The sequence below is a fragment of the Marmota monax genome, unplaced genomic scaffold (genome assembly GCF_021218885.2).
Source record: "Marmota monax isolate L192 unplaced genomic scaffold, Marmota_monax_Labrador192_F-V1.1 WCK01_AAM20220418_F8-fsc00047, whole genome shotgun sequence".
Classification (NCBI taxonomy): Eukaryota; Metazoa; Chordata; class Mammalia; order Rodentia; family Sciuridae; genus Marmota; species Marmota monax.
Window position 1 is genome coordinate 13,345,479 of NW_026692072.1, and position 23,546 is coordinate 13,369,024.

Sequence of the window (23,546 nt, forward strand, 5' to 3'; positions counted from 1 at the left end):
TCTCAGGACCCAGGTCCTCCCACCCTGCCCCTACACCCTCACCCCAAGCTGGTGGAGATGCCCACTCGGGTACATTTCCAAATGCTGTGTTTATTTTACTCCCTCTGTGCTCAGTGTGGGACCGACATAGATGCCAAGGTCCTGTGACTTGAAGGTTCCCACATTCAAATGCAGCAACCAAGTTGTGTGGGAAGAGAATCACCACCACCATGGGGAGGGGACAGAGAGCCAGATCATCCTGCAGCCCTGAGGAGCCACTCCTAAAGGTCCAGATGGCTGCAGATGGAGGTCTCCAATCTTTAGCTTTTCCACCAGTACCGGTTGTCCTCGTCAAAGGAGTACCAGCTGCTGTCGATCACCACGTGGGGCCTGAGCCGCTGCACCTCCTCCAGTAGCCATCTTATCTGCACGGGATACTGCTCCTTCCACAGGCTGTGGGCAGAGAGGGCACCCGTTATGTCGAGACCTTGACTCCCCCTTCCTCCAGCCTCCTGGGATCCTGGAGAAGGATCCAGCCTTCCCCGCCACGCCTGAGGGGGACAGTACGCTCCCCACAGAACACGGGTCAGTCCCTTCAGGCAAAGGAGCCCCTGGATATGTCAGAGGCCACCCTGGGCTCCCATCCTGTTCACTGTCACCAGCCCTTCCCAAGGATGTCTGTGCTAGGCCTTATCATGAGGTCTGGAGGAACGGTGATGGACAGGGCAGTCCCCAACTTCACTCCACTCATCTGAGGAGAGAAACAGGTATTTAAGTAGATTTTGTAGAAGGGAAAATGGGCTCAGAAAAGGTCAATCAGCAGAAACCATGTCCGCTTCTCCACCACGTCCACAGTCACACGATCCCCAAAGACTGCTGGACCTAGAATGTCCCCAGAGTGGTGGGAGGTGGAAGGACCCTTGGGAGGTGGGCCCAGGGAGGTCCTGGTTCATGAGGGGGTCCTTGGGCCTGCGGTTCCAGCATTGGGTCAAGCAGCCGGCCCAGGAGAAGCTTGTCGACTCTCAAGATGCCCAAGCCCACTGGCCAACCTGCATCATGCCCGGGCCACAGCTGGTCACACACATGCCAAGCCTTGGTAAGCCCTCTGCTGCCAGGACACCACTGCCCCCCTTTGTGTGTTGGGGGGGGGGTCCTTGATTCCTTGATGCTGCAGGCTCCTTTCTCCAGCGTCAAATCATAGCCCCGCTCACCATCAGGATGAAGGCTTTAGCTTCTACTGATAGTTTCCCTGCCAGACACGGAAACCATGTCTCTGTGCTGTGGCCTTCATGGGAAAGAGATGGTGTTCTTAAAGGATGGGACCCTTGGCCCCTGGGAACTCCCTCAAGTGGCTCTATCCATGCAGCACAGCAGAGTGGGGCAGACTCTTCAGCCTGGCTCTCACTAGTGCCGCCCTCTGGGGCTGGGCCACCTCTGTTTGTCCTGTTCTGGATCTTGCCCAAGCTACTGTGTCACATGCTACCACACCTTAGATACAGAGCTGCTGGAGGCCTTCCTGGATCCTGAAGATCAGATTTTAAAAATCTGGACTGAGGCTCTCCCTGACCATGGGCTTATCGTCCACCATCCTGTCAACCCCAGCTTTTACCACTGCTCCCTCTTCTCATTACCTTCCCTCGACTCTCAGCCAGGAATGATCCCGCCTCACCGTGTGCCCCGAGGGCTCAGATCAAGTGCCTGCTGCTGGGGAGCACTGTGACCTGCGAGTGCCTCCTCAAGTCTACGGCTCTTATATCTCACTCCCTCCTTGGCATTGACCATCTGCAGTGACCCTGAACCTTATATTTTAATTTAACCTTTAATATACTTAAAAATGACTGCTTACTCTCCTCTAAGCGCAGTCCGGGACAGTAAGTACACTTGTGTTGTTGGACACTCCTGTAGAACTTGTGTGTCGTCCCCAGCTGCCCAGTCCCCAGCCACTTCCCCTCGCACCCCGAGGCCAGGCTATGTACTTCACGGGAGAGCACATCAGTGTCCTGGCCCACTCAGTGTAGTGTCCTCAAGGCTCCCCTGCAGGGCCAGGTCAGAACTGTCCTTCAAGGCACCATGTTCCACTGCCTACGTGGATGGCACTGCTCACCCATCACCTGCCTCTTGGCCACTGGGTGCTGCTGCTGCGGCAGAGGTGCCAGTGCCTCAGGTCTTGCTTTTAGCTGCTGAGTAGAGCCATTCTGTTGATTTCTGGGCTTGAATATCAGTAGATTCCCTCCACCCCCTCCCCAGCCCACCTGAAAGCAAGTTCCTGAGATGCTGAACCTCCACCTCCACGTCCCTGTGCTCCCGGCGTCCAGCATGGAGACTGCGGCACAACCAGTACCCACAGCTGGGGACAGAGCTAGCTGCTTCTCACCAGCTAGCCTGCTGCCAGAGAAGTAGGCCTGTGCCCCAGAACACTCGTCAGGGACTCACCCAATTATTCTTAGGTTGCACGTGGGCCGGGAGAAGGCGGAGCACAGCAGGGTCATCCCTGAGGGGTCGAAGTTGTTGCACAGCAGGTTCAGGCTGGTCAGGTAGTGGTTGCAGGACAGGGCGGAGGACAGCACCTCGCAGCAATCAGTGGTCAGTCTGCAGGCTTCCAGCCTGCAGCAGCGGGTGCCCAAGAAAACCCAGGATCAGTGCCGTGTCCTGCACCAACCCGTGGATTTCATCTCAATGTCAAAGAAAAAGTGGGGGTTGCACCCCATCTCTGGCTGGGCAGTTCCAGGAAAGACTCAAAGGTTCCCATTCAGACACATTCCCAAGTGATGCTACTGCCCCTGAGCTCCCTTTGAGGGCTGCTGCGTGACTCAGATCAAGTTGTGGGAAGAAGGATGAAGGCCGAGAGCTGAAGGAGAGCAGCACGGGGGCAGCAGGGACTGCAGAGGTGGCGGCAGTGTCTGCAGGACCCCACATGGCCACAGCTCAGCCACAGGCAGTAGCGAGGGCCAGGCTTTGAGGGTTTACCACACGATAGCGGAAAGCCCTAGAGTAAGGCCCAGTGAGGACGTGGAGCGGCCTAGGTGTCCAGAGGCAGAACACAGAGCCCCCCGGCTTGCTGCAACAGGGACAGACAGGGCAGTGACGCCCCAGGACTGCAGGTGGTGGTGGAGGGCTTTATGTTCATTGTGGATTTTGAGGTTCTAAACTCACATGATAGAGTGTGGGGCTGGGCACAGGGTCATGTCTTAGTTTTGGTTCTGGAGCAGTTAAAGACAGAAAACGCCCGTTAGGGAGGCCAAGGACAGGGCATGGGGGTCAGGGGACAGCAGCACTAGGCGCTGTGCAGGCAGGACCTGGGGTCTCTGCTGCTGGCGATGTTGACTCTGCATTAGGGCTCCCTGGAAGCTCATCCCATGCTTTCCTCACGCGGGTTGCGCGGTGTCTGGAGGGGTGGTGTCATTTAAGCCCCAGGAAGAACAGGTAGGCCCAGAGGTTTACGGGCATGGAGTTGGTTTGAAATAAATGTCACTGGGAAGGGAAAAAAGATTAGCTGGAAAACTGATGCTGGGAAGGTAGGAAGTGATGTCCATGATCCCCAAGTGCCCCTGTCACCAGCCCGCCTGTGCCTGTCACTTCAGAGCCTGTGGTTCCCAGGTCCTGAGGGCAGGCTGGGGTGTGGGGAGCATTTCAGGTAGAGGCCACAGCACCCACGTGACAGGACATGGAGACCCAGATGGCTCTAAAGAAGGCCACGTGGGGTGGGTGGCCCTAGAGGGGGCCATACAGAACATGATGTCGGCGCCTGGGTGGTGTCCAGTGAGTGCAGCGGAGCCCCCAGTGGACCCCCTGGCGGAGCTGGGTGGCCACACCTCCACCTAGCTCCCTAGCTCCCTCCTCACCACGGGGGCAGGTGCTGTGCCTCCCCCTCCCAGCCCCTGGCACCCCATTGATCTCGTCTATGGGGTTGACTATCCTGCTTTTCTCCCATCAATGGGATCAACACGCGTGACCTTGTGTATCTGGTCCCTTTCACATAGTGTGTTTCCAAGGTTCGCACGTGCTGTGGCAGGTACCAACATGGCTGAGCCATGTTCCAAGCATGATCCAGGGGTGTCCTAAAGAGCCCCAGTGACTGACGCCCACTGGAGTTGGGAGCCACTGGGGTGACTGCTCAAGTGCCGCCCTTCCCCTAAATGGCCACACCAGGCCCCCCACCCCCTTTCCCAGCACCTTGGGCTGCTTGGGGGTGCCCAGGGCTTTCTCCTGCAGACCCTGTGCCCATGCCCTGCTGCCCCTCATCTCATCCACAGTAGGGGGCTGGAATTGAAGCCCAGGCCAGTGTTAGCTGTGCCCGTCCAACCTGGCAGGGCTGCTGGCCTCAGTGGGCCTTCCTCCTCCACACAGGGGCCCTCAGGCTTCCTCCCAGCTCTGCCCTCCAAGGCCGTCCCAGGAGCTTACCCGAGTCTCCTCAGCGAGCTGTCAGGCTGCCGCAGTCCCTCGCACAGTGCTGTCACTCCACTGTCCCCCAGGGCATTGGCGGCAAGGTCCAAGCTCTGGAGGTGCTTGTTCCTGGTGACGACACAGGACAGGTTCTTGCAGCAGTCCGCGGTGAGCTGGCAGCTCACCAACCTGCAGAGACCAGAGGCGGCCGACTTTCAGGGACAGTGCCACAGTGGGGCAATGCAGAGACCCCTGCGGGTTTCGTTCACTCCCTGTGGCTCGGAAGGGGGCGGGCTGCTGGCACCAGAGGGCCATCTTGGGGAAAAGTGAGCAGGTCAGAGCTCGAGCCTCTCCTGGAGGGGCCCAGGTCCTTGGGGGTGGGGTGGGGGGAGCAGAACAGAAAAAGGAGAAACCGGCAGAGCCCAGAGGGGAGGGGGCAGCAGGGGCTGCCACAGGCTGGTGGGCCTGGGTCCCAAGGCCACATGGGCAGTGGGGGTGGAGCAGCTGAGGAATGGCTGCAGAGCTCATCTGAGTGACAATGACCGAGGGGGTCCATGCCCACCCAGGCTCGGCATCCCAAACCCAAAATGCTCCAAAAGTCAAACCCAGTACTGATCAGAAGCCACAAATGGCAACACCCGTCTACACCTGTCCTCGTGTGCCAGGTCAGTCAACTCGGGGGCCTGAAGACTATACAAAATCACCTTCAGGCCCCGGGGATGGTGCACGTGAGAGAAGTGATTTGTGTGTAGACTTGGGTCCTTCCCTCACGTCTCCGTCTACAAACATTCCAAACTGTGAGGTAGATCCAAAGTCCAGAACACTCCTGGCTCAAGCATTTTGGACAAGGGACATTCTACTTGCATCTTCAGCTTGGAAACCATAGGTAGAGTGACCCTGGGGTCAGAGAGTCCTCGTGAGGCATGTGGCTCAAGACAGGGAGGGACTCAGCTATGAGGGCTCACATCTGAGGGCCGGGGGCAAGATTGTCATCGTTTGCCCGCTGTCCCTAAGACAAACTGAGGATCCCCTAAGCGCCCAGCAGTTTAGTGCAATCCCAAAGGAAGGGAGTCTCCATTCGACCAAGAGTAAAGTTCTATACCACCCAGAAGTAGGGTTTGAAATTAAAACCAATGAGGAATTCATATTGAGCGGCACCCAGAGGTTTGTTAGCACAATCTCTATCTAACTCCACTTACTAGTGGGAGGGCAGAGATTTCCAAATGGCCCTACTTTCTTGTCTACCAATTCCACCTTTGTAACTGATCGACAATACTATTAAATGTTCATGACTGTTGGGGCTGGGGATGTGGCTCAAGCGGTAGCGCGCTCGCCTGGTATGCGTGCGGCCCAGGTTCAATCCTCAGCACCACATACCAACAAAGATGTTGTGTCTGCCGAAAACTAAAAAATAAGTATTGAAATTCTCTCTCTCTCTCTCTTTAAAAAAAGTGTTTATGACTGAGACACTGGACCTAAGGGAAGTGCCCACCTTTAGGGGATTTTAAAGGTCACATCCACCATTGAGTGGGGTGCTGGGTCATGCTTTAGCATACCCTATCAAGGGCGGAGTATGGGACAAAGCAGAGGTTTCCATCTTTGACACTCTAGTTCCTGCTGGCTCGGTGGCACCCTCTGAGGTTGGATAGAGGAGTGCATTAAGTACCCACCCCCAGGACCTCCAGCGCAGGGCATCTCCCCTTGCACACACTCTGTGACCCCACACTTCACCTTACCACAGGAAACATGAGCTCCTGTGGACCCCGGCACCCCAGGCCTGCAGAGTGCAGGCTGCCCCTGACCCCCGTGGTACTCACTCCAGGTCCTGGAGGTGGCAGCAGGGTTCCTGCAGGACCTCACACAGAAGCTTCAACCCTTTGTCCTTCAAAGGGTTCCTGTTGAGGCTCAGGTGCGTCAGCCCCAGATGTGGGTTGCTCGTGAAGGCCAATGCAAGGAAGCCGCAGCCCACCACGTCCAGGTCGCACTGGTTTAGTCTGTGGGACACAAGGGCAAGGAAGGGTTGGGCCCCCTCCCCTCAGGAAGGGCCACGTCTGATCAGGAGGGCTTTGGGGCTCAGGGTAGTGGCACTAGGCACACGGGGTGCCAGATCCTCCTCTTTACCTCTCCTCGGACCCTGAGGATTATCTTCCCGTGGCTGCGATTCACAAGTGGCCACGACGTAGTTGCCTAGGACTCGAACCTACCATCTTATGATGGAAGTCCATGCGGCATGGGCTTCCTGGGCCAGGGCCTAGCAGGGAATAGGGCCGTGTTCCCCACAGGCTCCAGGAGGAGCTGCTTCTGCCCTTCCCAGACTTCAGGGCCATCCTCCAATGGCTGGTTGATAGCATCACTTGGATGTCCACCTCCTGCTTCTCTGGCACCCCTCTTTTAAGGGCCCCTGTTATTACTGCTGGCCATCCCCGTAATCTACCAGGGGCCTCCCATCTCAAGATCCTCAGTCTCAGCCATGGAGTCCCTTTGCCATGTACGGCAGCACGTTCACAGGCCCCAGGGATGAGGTGTGGCAGCTGGTGGGGGGCGCCATTCCACCTCCAGGGTTTAGCATTCCCCATCCACCTGGGAGCCCTCGGGCCTGGAAGGCTCCTTGTGCTTAAGGTCGTGTTCTTCCTTGGCCTGTGTATTAGGGACTGAATCCAGGGGTGCAGACCACTGAGCCACATCCCCAGCCTTTGTTGGTTTTTTATACTTTGACACAGTGTCTCGCCAAGTTTCTGAGGCATCTATGGGGGTCCCAGGCCCCATCCTGCAGATCCCGGGGACACTTGTCTCGGGTCCCTTTGTGGCAGCACCCTCCATGTTCTGCCCCAGTTCTGTGCTTTGGGAACCACAGGGGCTACGTTAGAAGGCTGTGTGGCCACCCTCGGGCAGCGGGGCAGACAGACTCACATCAGTCTCTGGAGGGCACAGTGGGGAAGCCGGAGGGAGCGGCACAGCAGGTTCAGCCCTTCGCTCCCCAGCTGGTTGTTGGACAGGCACAGGTGCGTCAAGCTGTGGTTGTGGACGAGGATGGAGGCCAGGTCTTGGGAGCCAGCGGCTGTGAGGCCACAGGTGTCCAGCCTTTAGAAGGGAGCCCGGAAAGAAATGAGTTTTTCCCCCAGAGGCCTTCCCTTGTCCCCATGAGGTTTTCCTGTCCCCCTCCATTCCAGCACTGTGAGCCTGTGGGGAGTCCTGTTTGTGTGGCATTAGGCTCCCAGGGCCTCCTGGTTGGAGCTGTTTGAAGGAAGCTCTGCATCTGAAAACCAGAGCAATCCAGAGCCCGACAGCTGCTCTCCCAGGGCTGTGGCTACACTAACTGGGTCAGCATGCCAGGTGCCTGGCACACGGGCCCTCGGTGGACCACGAGAGCTCTTCTGGCCGACTGGCTGGCTTGGCCAGTGGAGGGGGGGCCCCTGGCTCCTATCGAGATCCTCCATCCTTCTCTGGCTTCAAGAGGGTAATTTGTGCTACCGTTCTCAACCTTGGCTGTGACTCTGGACCTAAGGTGATGTGCTCCAGTGACAGCCAGGCCACAGCCTGGAGACCGGTCAGGGGTCGAATCCCTGCTTCCCTGCCTGATAAAGTTGGTGGGCATGCAGCTCTACCTTGCCCACCAACAGGGCAGGGCAGGATGCCCCCCCCAGGCCTGCTAGACCATGCCTGGACCTGTCCCTCCCCTGCCCTTGGGCAGCAGGCAGAGGAATCTCACTGGGATTGTGGCTGATGCTCTGTGGGACCCGTCTGACCCAGTCTGTGCTGGAACCTGGGTGCTCTGTTCTGCCCTTCAGTCACTGGAGACCAATCTCCCCATCTGTGGAGGCACCGCCTCCTTCTGAAAGGCTTCAAGTGGACACGTGGTCGCTTTCTGGGGTGGATTCCTGCTGCTGCCCTCACATGGCTCAGAAGTGGAGGCAGACATTACTTACTGGGTCCTCCTGACACTGGGGCACTCCAAAACGCCATCCTCCCATGTGTCCCCACTTTAGGTTGTAGGGGGACAACCCCATTGTGCAGAGGGCCTCAGCCCTGGTGAGGGGAGCCACTTACACCAGCTCTGTCAGGGTGCACAGTGAGGTCCTCAGGGCTTCACAGAGCGGCTCCAGGCCCTTGTCTGTCACCTCGTTCCTTGCCAGGCTGAGGGATTTTAGGCTGGTGGCTGTAGTGAGCATCTGGGAGATCACTGGGTAGCAGGCTTGGGTCAACCCACAGGAGTCCAGCCTGCAGAGACGGGCGGGATGAAGGCATCGCCCCTCTGCAGGCCTGTTCCTCTGCTCACCTCCCTGGTCCTTGGATGCTGCTCCTGCTGCAGCATCTGAGCACAGGCCTGGCCCCAGGTCCTCGTGAGTTTGGCTCCTCACTCAGGTGTCCTGGGTTTCACTTCTTTGGAGTGAGCTGGACAGACTACCTTATACTGCCCACCTTTCCCACCGAGTTTCCCATAGCAGTGAACACCTGGGGGTGTCCCTGTATGTCTACCTCCTCTGTGAGGTAGAGGCTGGCTTGCCTGGCTCCCCACTGCACTCCAGCAACCATAGGACTGCCTGGCACACAGACAGCACTTGGCATCTGCCAGAAGGCCCAACCTGAGACCTCTGACTGTGTCGGAGGGCAGAATGTACATTTAGCCTGTTGCCCAGCCATCCCACTCGAAGTCCACCTGCCACTCAAGCACCTGCCTGGCAGGCAGCTTACCGTCCTTGGAACTGCCCAGTTTATCCTCTGGAAAACGGGGATGATGCCCCCACGCCAAGCACGTGAGATGTCTGACAGATGCGCAGGTTGTATCCAGCCACAGTAGATGCCAGCCATGCCCACCTGCTTGTCACCTGCTTGGAGTGGGACCACATTGCCCAGCCTGCCTTGCAGCAGGTCCTTTCACAAGACTGAGAGCCAGCTAAGGTGGCGAGGGAACCCTCTGACCCCCTCTAGCAGCCCCTCAGTGCCCATAGAGGGTTGGTATCAGCATGGCTCTGGGTACCAAATACCCCAGATGCAAAAATGGCATAATCCTTGCTTCGGACCACGCAGCCCTCCCATGGGCCCTCATCTGCTGGAGACTTAATACCCAATATGGGGCAAATGCCACAGGAAGCTGCCATGCTGTGTTCCCTGGGAACAGTGGTGGGATAAAGGTCTGCCTGTCCTCACGGACAGTTTCTTTTAACACTTCCAATACTTCCAGGTCAATGAGCCTGTGGGCACGAACCTGTTCCAGTCCTATAAATAGGATGTCAGCTAAGCAAAAGAATCTGACTTACAGGATTCCGAGCTTCACAATGTGGCCCACCTGCTATCCACGTCAGGTCCTGACCAGGGAGCCAGCCAGTCCGCCCTGCATCCTTTCACCAACACTTGGGACATGACATAGGCCACATGTCCATAGGCCTTGGGGATACAGTGGTGAGGGAAATCGAGGTACCCTGCTGTCCTGAGCCACCAGGAGCCAACCCAGTATGCCTTTGGATTGCTGTTGTCCCCACTCCAGGCTCTGAATGGCCTGTCCTGTTCCCCTCCTGTCTGGCAACGTCCCCTATTTTCCTTTTGAACCCCAGCCCTGACTGGTGGAGAAGAGGAGAGGAGGGGCCGGGAAGGAGAGTTGGCGGCTGTCTCTTATGTGTGAGCCACACACTGGGCAGCCCTTCTCGCCCTCAGGACCTCTCTGGCTGGCTGTGTGGCTGCACCATGAAGGTAAAGGGCCCAAGTCACAGGCCCAAGCCCATGTGGCAGTGGCATAGCCCCTGGTCTTCCCTGGCTGCCGGGCATCAGTGATGGAGCCTGAAGCAGGGTCCAGGTTGCCCGTCGGGGAGGCCATGAGTACGGCATTGCTAGACTAGGCTTTCCTGACTAATCTGGTCGTCATTGCTGGAAGCTGGACACACCAAGACACCTCTGGTCAGGTGAGCCTTAAGCCGACTGTGGCACCTGTTGGCACTCGGCCACAGAGGAGCCCATCTAATGGCCCATGCAGGGAAGGACCTCACAGGCTGGTGGAGGAGCCTGTCTCAGGCAATGACACCATGATTCCACCTTATGGCATCCTCAAGTGGCCGAATTAGATGGAGAACACCAGGGGCCACAGGGCTCAGTGGGGAGGCTGCAGGGGGAATGAGACCAGGGAGGGGCGGTGCCAGAAGGCATCCTGGGTACAGGGACGGGCATGGATTTGTGCTGAAAAGGTTACAGGAGGAGCACTCATGTGCCAGGGCCTCCTGCTGTTGACGCTGTGGTGAGGTCATGTAGGACGTGACCACGGGGGGGGGGGGGGGGGGGACCGCCTGGGGGTGCAGCGACCTCCAGTGACAGCTGTTTTTAACCTTTGGAAACTCTGGAGGTTGTTACTGCTGTGTCTGGAACAAAGCCCATCTTCATGATGTCTGAGACAGTTTGTTGCTTTAGCTGTTTTTAACTGTGCCATTCAATGGCACCAAGCACCTGCCTGGGTGGAGACACCCTCAGCACCACCCATCCCAGCGCCCCCATCTTCCCAACTCTGGTTTTGAAACTTTCTGTAATTACTTCAGAATAAAAATCAGACCCGAGGCTCACCTCAGGGCCTCCAGCAGGCAGCTAGGGTGCCGCAGGGCCTCACAGGCCACCTTCACGTCCTCCTCCCGCAGGGCCGTGCTGCCCAGGTCCAGCCGTCTTATGTTCCGGTTGATGATGAGTGTCATCCAGAGGTACTGCAGGCCAGGCGTGACCTCCGCATCTTTAAATCTGCAGAGCAGAGGGGACGTGAGGTGCCAGACACCGACGTGGCTTTGCCTCCTCGCCCTTCTCCTGCGCCAGCTCTTAAGTCGCCATTTGAGTTTTAATTTTAAAACATCATACAGGAACATGGAGAGAGAGCACTGGGCACAGGAAGAGGGGACACAACAGTGCTGGCTGGGGGCAGACTCGGCCTGCTGAGAACGGGGTGGAGCTGGAGACGTGCGGCCCAGTCCAGGGAAAGCCAGCGTGGGTGCACACCTCAGGGATGAGGAGGCATTGGGAAGCAGTATGGGGTTCCTTAGAAAACTGGGAATGGAACCACCATTTGACCCAGCTATCCCTCTCCTCGGTCTATACCCAAAGGACTTAAAATCAGCATACTACAAGGACGCAGCCACATCAATGTTTATAGCAGCCCAATTCACAATAGTTAAACTGTGGAACCAACTTAGATGCCCTTCAGTAGATGAATGGAAAAAGAAACTGTGGTATATATACACAATGGAATATTACTCAGCTTTAAAAGAATAAAATCATGGCATTTGCAGGTAAATGGATGGAGTTGGAGAATATAATGCTAAGTGAAGTAAGCCAGTCCCCCTAAAACCAAAGGCCGAATGGAACTCTCTGGTAAGTGGATGTGGATTCCATAATGGGAGCATGGGGGGGGGGGGCGTGGGAAGAATGGAGGGACTGTGATTGGGCAAAGTGGGGGGAGGGGAGGGGAGGGGCATGGGGGCAGGAAAGATGATGAAATGAGACAGACATCATTACCCTGGGTACATGTATAACTTCACATGTGGTGCGATGCTACATCGTGTATAACCAGAGAAATGAAAAGTTATGCTCCATTTGTGTACAATGAATCAAAATGCATTTTGCTGTCATATAGACCTAATTAGAATAAATAAGTAAAAATAATAAAAAAGGATGTCACTGCAGGAGCATTCAGGGAATGCTAAGGATGACAGCTGTGAGCTAGGGGACCAGTGAGCCGCTGCCCGAATCTCCACCACTGCTGGGTACAGTGATGCCCACAGAGATGCTGCTGGGCAGGGGTGGGGTAGGGTGGAGGAGGTTCCCAGGGAGTAGCACTTAGAGGGACAGCCAGCCCTGGGGAAGTCCAGGTTGCCATGGGGTGTGAGGAGGAGGGATTCCTCCTTATTCTGGAGCCAAACTCCTCAGTCCAGCTGGCGGAAGAAAACTGCTCACAGAGGGAGGGGCAGGGTAGAGGGGGAGGTTAGCAACCGAAAACTTGAACACCCTCATCTTGGTGTTGCATGAATGTCACTTGGTCTTGGACACAAAGTAGGCAGCAGAGCTTCTGAAGTAGACCTGGCGCTTGGTCCTGCTCCAGGAGCCTAGAACAGTGTCCCAGCTCCATGCTACACCTAGAGCTCATTGGGCCCTCCTGGTTGGTGCTATTCTCAGTCCCCATCACCGAGGACAGGCTTCACAGGGTCTGTGGACCATGTGTTTTGTACTCACTGTTGCCTCCAGCTCTACCGTCACCGGAATGAGCTCTCCTCAGGTTCTCCCCTCCTAACCAACTCCTACTCACCCTTCAAAATCCAGAGTAAGGGAACCTGCTTCAACAATCTAGTCGCACAGCACGGTTTCTAGTCACTCCCCACCACCTTCCACAGCACGTATCCCCTCAGCACATCTGTGGGGTTACGGCCGGGTCTCCTCTCAGGACAGGGAGAACTGTGACAGTCCTGGGAAGAGCCTCTCTAGTACTGGGGCTGGGCAGCCTTACATCAGATTCTGTATTTTACAGGTCGGCCATCTTAGCTTGAGGCAGAGTGTCTTCATGGCCCACTTATTCAAGATGCTGTTTCCCAGGTGGAGCTGCTGCAGATTCGGGTGGGTGCCTAGGACAGAGCAAAAGCTTTCCCACCACTCGTCCACGAGGGCCTTCTGCTGCAGCCTGTTGGAGACACAGATGTGAGAGATGCACCTGGATGCCAGCAGCCCTGGGACAACGAGGAGCGAGATGACCAGGTACAGCAAGATGGGCCCCTTTCAGGCCCCCTTCGTGCACTGCAGACTGGCTCTTACCCAGATATGTACATATGGTGCGATGCTACATCGTGTATCACCAGAGAAATGAAAATTTATGCTCCATTTGTGTACAATGAATCAAAATGCATTTTGCTGTCATATAGACCTAATTAGAATAAATAAATAAATAAAAATAATAAAAAAGGAGGTCACTGCAGGAGCATTCAGGGAATGCTAAGGACGACAGTTGTGAGCTAGGGGCATGAGGGTATGTAGGCGCCACCTGCTCTCAAGCCACATTAGTTCTAGGTCCCCCAGTAGATGCTGTGTCCACTGTGAAAACTGTGGCCATCCCACAAGAAATAAAAACAACCACGGCATGACACAGCAATCTCACTTCTGTGCAGCTCCCCCAAAGACCTGAAATCTGAAGAGGTACTGGCACCACAGCCTGGACCTGGGAGCAACCTGATGTCCCTCAGTGGATAAATGGATACAGAAGTGGTCTCTACACACAATGGAATTTTTATTTTGCCTTAAAGAAAATTTCCATTTTCAACAACAGATGAATCCAGGGGATGTTAAGCTGAGCGGAACAAGCAGGTCACAGAAGGACAACTACTGTGTGACTACTTAGGTGAGGGACCCAGGATGGGTCAGCTAGAGCAGGGCCACCAGGGCCTCTGAAGGAAGGTTATGGAGTCACAGCTCTGGGTCCGAGACTCGGTCCCCGAGGCCCGCAGCAGAACTAGCATTAGCCATACTGATTTACACGTGAAACAGCGGTCACCTGTTCATGGTGGCCACCTCACCACTGGGCTGAGGTTTCCAGGATGCTGACTGATCTCACTGGAGTGCTCAAGGAATAAATAAAAAAAGCAAATGACAAACCTGAAAGACAGCATGGGAAATGAGTAACCCAGGCACAGAGGGACGAGCAATGATCTTACGAGGAATCTGAACAAGCCAGTGATCAAGAGCTGGGTAGTGGCTGCTGAAGCCTGGTGGGGCAGGGCAGACACTGGCCAAGGGGCAACAGTTTGGTCAGGAGGAACAGGTTTCAGTGATCACTTGCACAGCATGGTGACCACAGTTACTATTTATCTTAAAATTGCCTAAAGGGTAGTTTTAAGATGTCCTCACTACAAAGAATTGTACCCAGGGGAGAGGATGGGTATGCTACTCTGCTTGATTAAATGCTTTTAGTACCTACATCACATCACATTGTACCCCTTAAACATGCAGCTCTCAACTGAAAACAGAACCGGAAGTGTGTGGAAGTGCCGAGGAGCACACTATGGCGCGATTGTGAAGACTTTGTAAACAGAGCCAGCTCAGGGCATCCTGTAACCTATTCCCAGCTTCTCAACAGGACGGTGCCCGGGCCTATGCTCCCCTGGCTGTGGAAAGGCAGAGCAAGGTGACAGGCCAGGCACCCTTGCTTCTGCCCCAGTGCAAGCTCCTCCAGCAGAGCAAGCTTCAGACCTAATCATTCCCCACCATCAGCCGCTGCCTTGCCAGGGCCTGGGTGTTTTGCAAGCACCGTGATAGCCCCCTGTGTGGGAATTTGCTGTAGTTCTAAGTCCAAGAGGTTGGAGCTACTTCCCCATGTTGTCAACGACACAAAGCTTGTTAAGGGAAGAGGTAAAATTCAAAACCAAGTTTGCCCAGTGTTCTTTGCTGAATTATGCCCGCCCTTGATTAGCTCTGATGGTATTACCACCCAATATCTGTGTGCTAACCAAGTGCCATAGTTCCCAGGTGCTTCAGCTATAATCTCATATAGCTAGATTGGTAAATGCCATTATGTCTGTTTTGCAGATGAGCAAACAGGCTCAGGCAGTTGGGGAACTTTCTTGAGGTCACACTCTGGGAAGTAATATGACCTACTATTTCCTACTACAGCTTAATTCCCTCGTAAGATCAGGAGCCATCTTGTCAAAAGTTATAAAAGGTTCATTTCTGTTTTCTGTAAAATATTAGGATTTCTATTTGGCCTGGCCATATTCTGATGTTTTAAACTTGCTTGGAATGCCTGCCCATGCCTTGAACTCACCCATGCCTGGCTTTCCCTGACCAGATAACAACCCACTCTGAAACCTGAGTGGTGCCTCATAAATTTTGGCTTTACCTGACCAGATAACAACCCTCTATGAAACCCTAATAGTGCCTCATAAATTCTGATGTTGGGATCTAAATTTACTCCGCAAGTGCTGAACCATTTACACCATTAACCTACTACCTTTGTATTTGCTTGTCAAAATTCTGTTATCTGTAAGTTCTCAAGACACGCCCCTTTTGCAACTTTTTGTGCTATAAAACTGCGTTCCTAGAGAGCTGGGATACTGTCTTCTATCCCACGGATTTTGGGAGAGAGAGTCCCAGCTAGTCAGAATTACAAGCTTGCTTTGATTTAAAATTGGAGTCGGTGGTCTTTTCTTTGTGTCATGGTTTAACAAGAGCCACCTTCTTGACTGGGTTTCTATGTGGGTCCTGGGAGGATGGGCAATTGGATAGACAGGCGCAGCACCATTGAGTACACACAGTAAACTCTCCATCCACGTGTGACCATGTAAATATAAGCAAGTTGTAATGGAATAAGATTAAGGGTCCACTTACCTCCTCGAGAAGTCTCAAGGCATTTTAAGAGCGCAATAGGCACATGTGGCTAGTGGGCGCCATATTGGATAAAGTATTGTGGAACACTTCCATCACTGCAGAAAATTCTATTAGCACAGCTCTGGACCCTACACTAGAGGGCAGTGTGTGAGTCAAAAGGATCGAATTGACAGAGAGCTTTGAAAAAATTCCACATGCCCCCGGGTTCCAGACCCAGATCCTCTCCTTCAGCAGTCTTCAGTGGGCCCAGTGTTTTTCAAGAGCTTATGCACAGTGAGCCAGATTTGGGTCCTGTCACTTAGCTTGGGGATCTAGATGATTTGTCCTACAAGGATCTGGAACCATGTCAAACCCCAGAACTGAACTGCGGGAGGCGCTCACCTTGGGGGAGCCACAGGGCACATTTCAGCAAGCTCGCTCCTCACGAAGATGTCTCTGATGTCCACCCGAATCTTCCGCAATTGCTGGCAGCGCTGGAGGCAGAAGGAGGAGGCCACGAGGTCCTCCCTCTGGTTGATGGGAAGCCGCATTTCCTGAAAGCTGCTCAACGCAGAAAGGACAAACTCTTCATCTTGAGTCTCGAAGAGGCAGTGGAAGGAGTCCAGCACATCCCGGGGGGTGGCCGTGGTGGCCTGCGGGGCCAGCAGAGACACCCAGCGCAGGAGTCTCTGCTTCACCCCCAGGGACACCTGGCAGCCCAGCAGGTTCTCTAGCGCCTTTAGTATGTCCTTGTTCATGAGCCCGAATAAGAACCGCTTCACGCCGAGCAGGTGAGAGCCCAAGGCCTGCTGAAGCTCCTTCAGCTCCGGCATGTTCTCGATTAACAGGAGGCAGTGGTCCTGCTCCCTCTCCAGCCCTTCCAGGAGGTAGTAGAGGGCGGCACAGAACTCCTGCAGGCTGGGGTGCAGGAAAATATAAGTGCTCTCCCCGCGGTCCTCCTGGAGGAGGATGTCCATGTGGAACAGGGCGGACAGTGTGTCCACCCTCAGCCCGTGTACCCGCAGGTTGTCCTTGTAGAACACGGAGCGCGTGGTCCATAAGCCCTCGGCTGCCATCCGGCATAAGCCCTTCAGGGTCACCCTCTCCCCCCGATTGAGGCAGCGCAGTGGTACATCTCGGGGCCTGAGCTGGTGGAACAGGAAGGCGGCATACAGGCCCGTGAGGGTCCGGCAGACGGGGGCCGAGCCGCTCCTCAGCCGCAGGGCCATGCTGAGCATCAGGCACACTGTGGAGACCTGGCACTGATCCAGGAGCCGGTGACTGTCCACCACTGAGCGCAAGAGCTGTGTCCGGCAAGGGTCATCTGTGATGTGCTCAAGGAGCAGCCGAGTCCTCCTCTCCACCGACATGCCCCCCACCATCAGGTAAAGGGGGCACTGGACCAGTGACTTGAGCTTCTCCACGCCCATGTCTGTGACAGTGACCAGCAGGGAGGACTCCGGCAGCAGCACCTTCCTCAGCAGACTGCGCATCAGGACTGAGGCCGGCTGCTCTTTGGCCCAGTCTCCACAGAGCTGCTCATCATCCTCCCTGAGCCTGGTGTCCAGGTCATCAAAGTTGTCCACTACAAACAAGAGCTTCTCAGGCTGGGACATAATCTCTGCCACTGGAGCCTGGGAGTCTGGCCACTCTCTGGTGATCAACTTTGCAAAACTGCTCTCCTCCACCCATCGGATCTCCCTGGCCTGGAGAAAGAAGGCGTAGGAGAAGGTGTCCTGGTGGAATGTGCCCTGCGCCCAGCTCAGCATGAGCCTTCGGGCCAAAACCGACTTCCCTGTGCCTGACTTGCCATGCAGGACCACGGTGCGTGCCCGGAAGCCCCTCTGGTCTGTGTGAAAAGCATCAACCAGTGTTTGTATTTCTGGCCAGCCGGCAGTACTCTGCAAGCGGGGGTGTCTGTCTAACTCTGCGGTGAATCTGGTTATCACATGGTCCTTGTAGTCCTGCGAGGCACCTGGGCATGAGGCAGACAGGAGAGAGTGGCAGAAAGACAAAATTGGAACAAAGTGGTTTTTAGTACAAGTGAAACACCAGCAGGGAGAATGTAATTGGCAATAGGGTTATTTTCTATCTTAAGAAAGAATCTGAATGTACTTACCATAAAGAAATGAGAGTTTACAGTGATGGCTACACTAGTTACCCCGAGTTTGTCCCCACCAATGCGTACACGGATCCAAACACACTGTACCTCCACACATATGAGCACAATAACATGCACAAAACATTCCTAGGCCAGAATCAGTGGATCCTGGTGCAGACGGCTCAAGTGCTGGGTCTTTTGCTCCTTCCTCGCAATATGCTGTTGATGGGTTCTGCCCCTTCTCCCCTGAAACTGTGGCTCCCTCAGAAGCTCCAAAAACTCTGCTTGTCCCGACATCTCTGAGACCCCAAGATATGCTGTGCTACGTTTGTTTGCTTACTATCTCTACCCATCCATTCTGCTTGTGGACTTTCCTCCTCATGGGGGTCTTCAGCATTTCTAACAGTGCCTGGGGCCCGTTGAGTAATTTCTGTAGACTCTGAAAGACAGGAGCCTGGGGGAGCTGAGGGCCTTGCACCATGGCATTAACATCTACATGTGCAAGAGAAGTGCAGCCTCAGCTACTGTGGAGACCCCTAGAGGGTCTACAGAAAAGGGGGCATGTCCCTTGGAGTTGGTGCCTGAGTGGAGTCCCAGCTCCATTGCAGTGTCTGTGTGATCCGAGATGTGGATCTCATACTCTGGGCTCCAGTTCCCCACCTCCGAAGTCCTCCTGTGGTTTGGTGAGAGATTTAAGAAGGAGTACTCAACCTTCACTAGCTCAGGCCGGCCGAGCGTGCCAGGTGGTGCCCGTGAACCATACGGTCCTTACCCTGCTGACTTTTATCTCCAAGCTCAAACTCATTCTTTCTTGCATTTTGTACACTTTACAAGAATAGTGCTTTGCCCTTCACCTGGGCCTGTCCAATGCCTTCAGCTGTCTGTTCAAGTACCCAGCAGGTACCTGATAAATACCAAATATCCGTATCTTGGGACCTTCAATTTCCTGGTCCTACCATTATGCTGCCAAAAAACAAAAACAGAAAAACAAAAAACCAAAAAACAAAACAAAAAAAACCCCTCATAGCAAGATTCTCTGCACCAACCTTACGTGATTACTAAAGTACAAAAACCTATGCAGAACTCTTAAAACTTCTACTTCACGGCAATACGAGGGAAAGCCGCTAACAGATCCACACTGCAGCTGTCGGAAGGAGACCTGGAGACTTGAGGAGCCTGGACCCAGGTCCTCCTCACAGGACTGGCTGTGCCAGTGGAGTTAGGGGTTCCAGAGGCAGGAAGACACTACAGTGGACCCAGGCTTCTTTGCTTCCTCCTCAGCCACCCCTTTTCTTCCATGGGTCTAATTGTCAAGAGTGCAAAACTTCTAAGACCTCCCTAGAGCCCAGGCCCCTGAATCCAATTCATCAGCCTCAGAAACCCAGGGACCTCAAAGCATGAAAACCCGCATCATCGTTTACCTCCAGCCCCCAACTCATTCCTTCTCTTAGTTTCCTGTAAGTCATAATCAGAATAAGGCTTATACTGCAAGGTAACTGGAAATAGATATGGATCTCCTTGTTCTGGACATGAATGTATTTTTGGCCTCTTCCATCCTCCATGACAGACTGCTCAGGGACACAGTGGGGACACCAGTACCTCCCTGTGAAGTTGGGACAAGGGTGACGTTGACGATCAAACATGGAGATCACCACCTGGCCCTGGGTGAGTGTCCTAGGCAAGTCCTCAAGGGTGCATTTGAAGTCAACAATCCCGGCAACCAGTACTTTTTCTTATATTGGTGGAACGGAAGGTTAGGAACACACAGTCGGCGCGTTATGTTGTACCCGTGGAATAAGAGCCCAGCTTGACACGATTTCAGAGTCTGGGACTATAGTCATGACTCCCTCATTACCGCCCAATGGCCTCTCCTAACAGCAAGTGTGGGCGGCTATCATTCCTGTTTTCTGAGGCGGCTAGACATCAGGTTCTGCCACCCGAATGTCATGAGCTAGGTCACCAATCACCATCACTGCCTCTGAGCACAGGTGTTCACAGCATCTTTTACCACAGCCCAAAGTGGGCACAACCCAGGTTCCCACCAGCCGGGGAACAGATGGAGACAACGTGGAAGGCCCAGCTGTCAGGCACCAAAGCCAACCAGAGGCTGACCCCTGACAACCTGGATGAACCCTGATGGCTCAAGGTCAAGGAAGCCCACCACCAAGTCCACACTTTTCATTTACATAAAGTGTGGGCATGGGGGTGGGGTGGGTGGGTGTGTTCCTGGGGATAGCCCAGGGCCTGGTGGCAGAGGCCTTGGGGAGTGAGTATCTTGGCCTGGGGCTTGAGACGGGAAGTGTAAAATCTGATGAATGAAGCCCAGTGAACTACCCAGGTGGGCTCCACAGCCCGCTCCTCCACCCAGCTGCCTTCAGCTGCCAAAGGAACTGGGGCTTCCCTCACCTGGTCTGCGTGTCTCTGCAGCTGTCCCACCATCTTGCTGTATAGTTTGCGAAGTTTCTGCAAGAGAAGTGTAAGGCCTGTTTACCAAAAGCCACAAAACAATTGAAAGAGGCCTCAAAGCAACGGTAAGACCACCCTGTGTTCATGGTTGAAGGCGCCTCGTTCGTAGATAATACTCCCAGTATTGATCTATGTAATTTCATGCCATGCATGTCAAAATCCCAGAAGATGGCTTCTTTTACCAAATTGTCAAGCTGGTCCTAAAATTCATATGGAGATCCAAGGGGCACCAAATGGCTCAGAAATCTTGAGGACAAATTGGAGAATCACACCTCCTGATGTCAAAGCTTACCAAGAATCAACAGTGGTTGGGTCTATGTGGTATTGCCACAAAAAAGACACACAGATCCATTGAATAGGACCGTCCAAAATCAAACCCCTGCCTCTGTTCAACTCATTAGAAAGAGCACTTGACAGTTGAGTTTTTAAGAACAGACTTCAACAATTGTTACTGGAATTGGAAATTCCCCAGCCAAGGGATGAAGATAGATCCCCACACCTCATACAATCAACTCAAAATACGACTTGCTCACATCAAGCTAGTGTTCTAGTGCTGAGCTACATCCCCTGCTTGAACTAATTGCTCTCTTAAGAGCTATGACTATAAAACTCTTAAGAAAATACTGACATAAACCATGATCTTGGGCTAGGGAATAGATTTTAGATTGGACACTAAAAGCTCAAGAAAATTTGCCTTCATAAAAATTTAAACCTTTTGTTTTGAAGGACACTATTAAGAGAGTGAAAAGAAAATCTAAACAATGAGAAAATATTTGCCCATCATGTATCTGTTTAGGATCTCGTATCCAAAAAACATAGAGACACATTATAGCCCAATGACAGTTAAATGGATGAAGGCTTTGAATGTACATTTCTCTGAATATGGAGATAGCCAATGAGCACGTGAAAAGATTCTCAACATGATCTGGGGACTGACTGATGTTTACCATATGGAACAAGTGCATCCATCCTTCCACCTCCCACCCCCACCTCCCCCACAAACCTGGTGCTTCTTCTCCACTGGGTCCTTGGGTAGCCTTTAGTAGCTCAGACTTTGAGATCTGAGACATTGAACATGCTAGAACAGAGAAGAGAAAATGGTGTAAGCTGTAGCAACCACCCAAGCCAGGGGCAAGCTCAGGCCTGCCCACGTTACTGAAGGACCTAGAGGAGCCTAGGAGATCAGTTTATCCCACGTGGAGCCCGTGGTGGGCACATGGGGTCAGTCCTCCTATGCCTACAGCACAGTGAGGTGGCAACTAACAGGAAAGGATGCTCTGTGGTTCACCTGCCTGCCGTGTGGCCCTGGTAGGTGGTGTGCTGGGGTGGTACACTGTGGTCACTAAATGCCCACGTTCAGGAGCCATCCTCCAACCCTCTCACTTCTGACCCAGTCAGCCACCCACCTGAGGCCTTGAGTTACACAAATGGGACATCCATAAGCTATGTGGTCCAAGGTGGGTCCAAGGCAGACAGACCCTTGCCTTACCCCAGTGCTTCCTGGGATGAGGCCACGCAGCTCCACCCACCTGGTGTCTCCCTCCAGAAACCCGGGTACCATCCTGACACCATCTTCTCTCAAGTCCTTATATGATTCTGCCTGCTTCAGATCATCTCCCAGTTGTGCTTCTGCATCCTTCTCTACCACCTTGTCCAGGCGCCCTCCATGTCTCTCCTGGCTTCCTTAGAACAGCCTTGGCCTTCCCACAGCTCCTTTGGGTCTCAGCCCTTCAGCAGCAGCACTGTCCCAGCCCCACCCACGGGACACTGCTCAGGAACTGCTCGGGCTTGTCAGCATTTTGGAGAGGCTGTGACCTCACCAGCCCCCTCTCCACATCCAGCCCCGAGCCCTCTCTTCACCAAGGCTTCCTACCACTGCTGCCTCTTGCTCAGAACCTTCTGAACCATGCCCTATCCCTCTTCCTCCAAAGCTTTCTTCTTCTAGAAGTGATCCTAGACTTCATGTCCCCCTGGTCTGCTGTAGAAACCTCTCAAACCTCATTTTGCTATACCATCCATTTTTTAAGATTAAGGCCCATGTGTCTCTGCCATGCTGAAAGCTAAGTCCTTGGTGGTGGACAGAGGACAATTTAAATATATGCTAAACAAGTGTTACCTAAAGTCACTGGGGGGCTCCCCAGAGCAGCCAGGTTGCAGGACTTGAAAGCAGCTCTGCTTCAGCTTCTGCTGGGGGAGCCCATTTCGTGGGGAGGGCTCGAGGACCAGCCTCAGGGCCCACGGACATTTCCATGTGACTGTGACCTACTACAGTGACTCAGTAGAATCAGCTACCCTAGCGTCCCGCAAGGAGTCGCTGAGCCGTGTGCGGGTGAGTGACGGATGACGAGCAGACCCAAGATTCCCACAGTCAGCAGGGGCTGCTTCGGCTGCCCAGTTCTGGAGCTTTTTACAATACGTTCTCCGTCTACAGTTGAAGAGACTTTCTTCTGATAAAGGAGAACTACGTTTTAAAATGATCTTTCTCCTAAAGACCCCCAAATCACTTCTGATCGAAGTCCACTGCTAAGGTAGAGTCGCACGTCTGATCCGAGTCTCCTGCTGAGACTCCAGTGCAACCATCTAGGGGAGGCCAACCCCTCAGTCAGTACCATTAGCTCCGTCCTTCTGCCTGGGGCTGGGGCAGACACGGACATTAGACATTGATGTGCATCGTCACGTGGAGCCTTTGCAAACACACACACATTCTATTGCTAGGAGCTGCAATTCACAGATGTGGAATCCAAGGGTAGAATAGCAGAGACCCACGCAAGCTTGCACCAGTGAGAAGTGTAACCTAACACACTTACCACTCGAATCCTCTTAAACCCAGCCAACTTCCGCCTGGGCGGAGACGCTGTCCACTGCTTCTCCCTGTGCCAAGTTCCAGCCGCTGAGGACATAGTGGCTTCTCACCATTCAGATTCCCATGGCAGAGTGGACCTGGATGACAGTGGCCCCATCCCCATCCTGAACCTGCCCCCGTCTTACCTTTCCTCTCCTCATCCCGCGCTTTCTCTGTGAGCGTGAAGAGGTTCATCTCTTGAAAGATGTTAATGCAGACAGTCCAGGCTAGGTGCCCCACATGGTACTCAAACAGGAGGGCAGCCAGACCCTCAGGGCCGGCGGCATCCACCTCTGCCCAAGGGATGGGGTTCTTGGTCACCTCCGAGTACCTCTCCTTCAGCAGTTTCTTGAAGGTGTGGAACTCTTCCTTGTCCAACTCCTTGAGGCACCACTGCAGCCCGTAGTTGGTCAAGGTGTACAACTGGTCTCCTTCCATCGCTGCGGGGGCCTGAGCCATGGCCTT

At 54.1% G+C, this 23,546-nt stretch overlaps 1 protein-coding gene across 1 annotated transcript; it reads right to left on the bottom strand.

Moving 5' to 3' along the window:
- Nucleotides 1-299: 299 nt before the first annotated feature.
- Nlrp5 (NLR family pyrin domain containing 5) lies at nt 300-23,519 on the bottom strand. The gene is made up of 11 exons (XM_046455338.1): nt 23,228-23,519; nt 20,180-20,236; nt 16,075-17,647; nt 12,830-13,000; nt 10,909-11,076; nt 8,410-8,580; nt 7,273-7,443; nt 6,180-6,356; nt 4,381-4,551; nt 2,413-2,583; nt 300-432 (listed from the first exon to the last, which is right to left on the bottom strand). Exons 1-11 carry the CDS (start codon nt 23,517-23,519, stop codon nt 300-302), a joined length of 3,255 nt encoding a protein of 1,084 aa, XP_046311294.1.
- Between the last annotated feature and the right edge of the window lie 27 nt (nt 23,520-23,546).

What these genes read in the sequence shown, in the direction of transcription:
- Nlrp5 (XM_046455338.1), bottom strand. Translation starts at nt 23,519, where the DNA reads ATGGAAGGAGACCAGTTGTACACCTTGACCAACTACGGGCTGCAGTGG. An exon ending in TGCACCCTGACAGAGCTGGT is followed by an intron (nt 7,444 to 8,409) that starts GTAAGTGGCTCC and finishes TCCCTTCTAAAG; the next exon opens with GCTGGACACCTGTGGCCTCA. An exon ending in TGCCACCTCCAGGACCTGGA is followed by an intron (nt 4,552 to 6,179) that starts GTGAGTACCACG and finishes TGGTCTCTGCAG; the next exon opens with GTTGGTGAGCTGCCAGCTCA.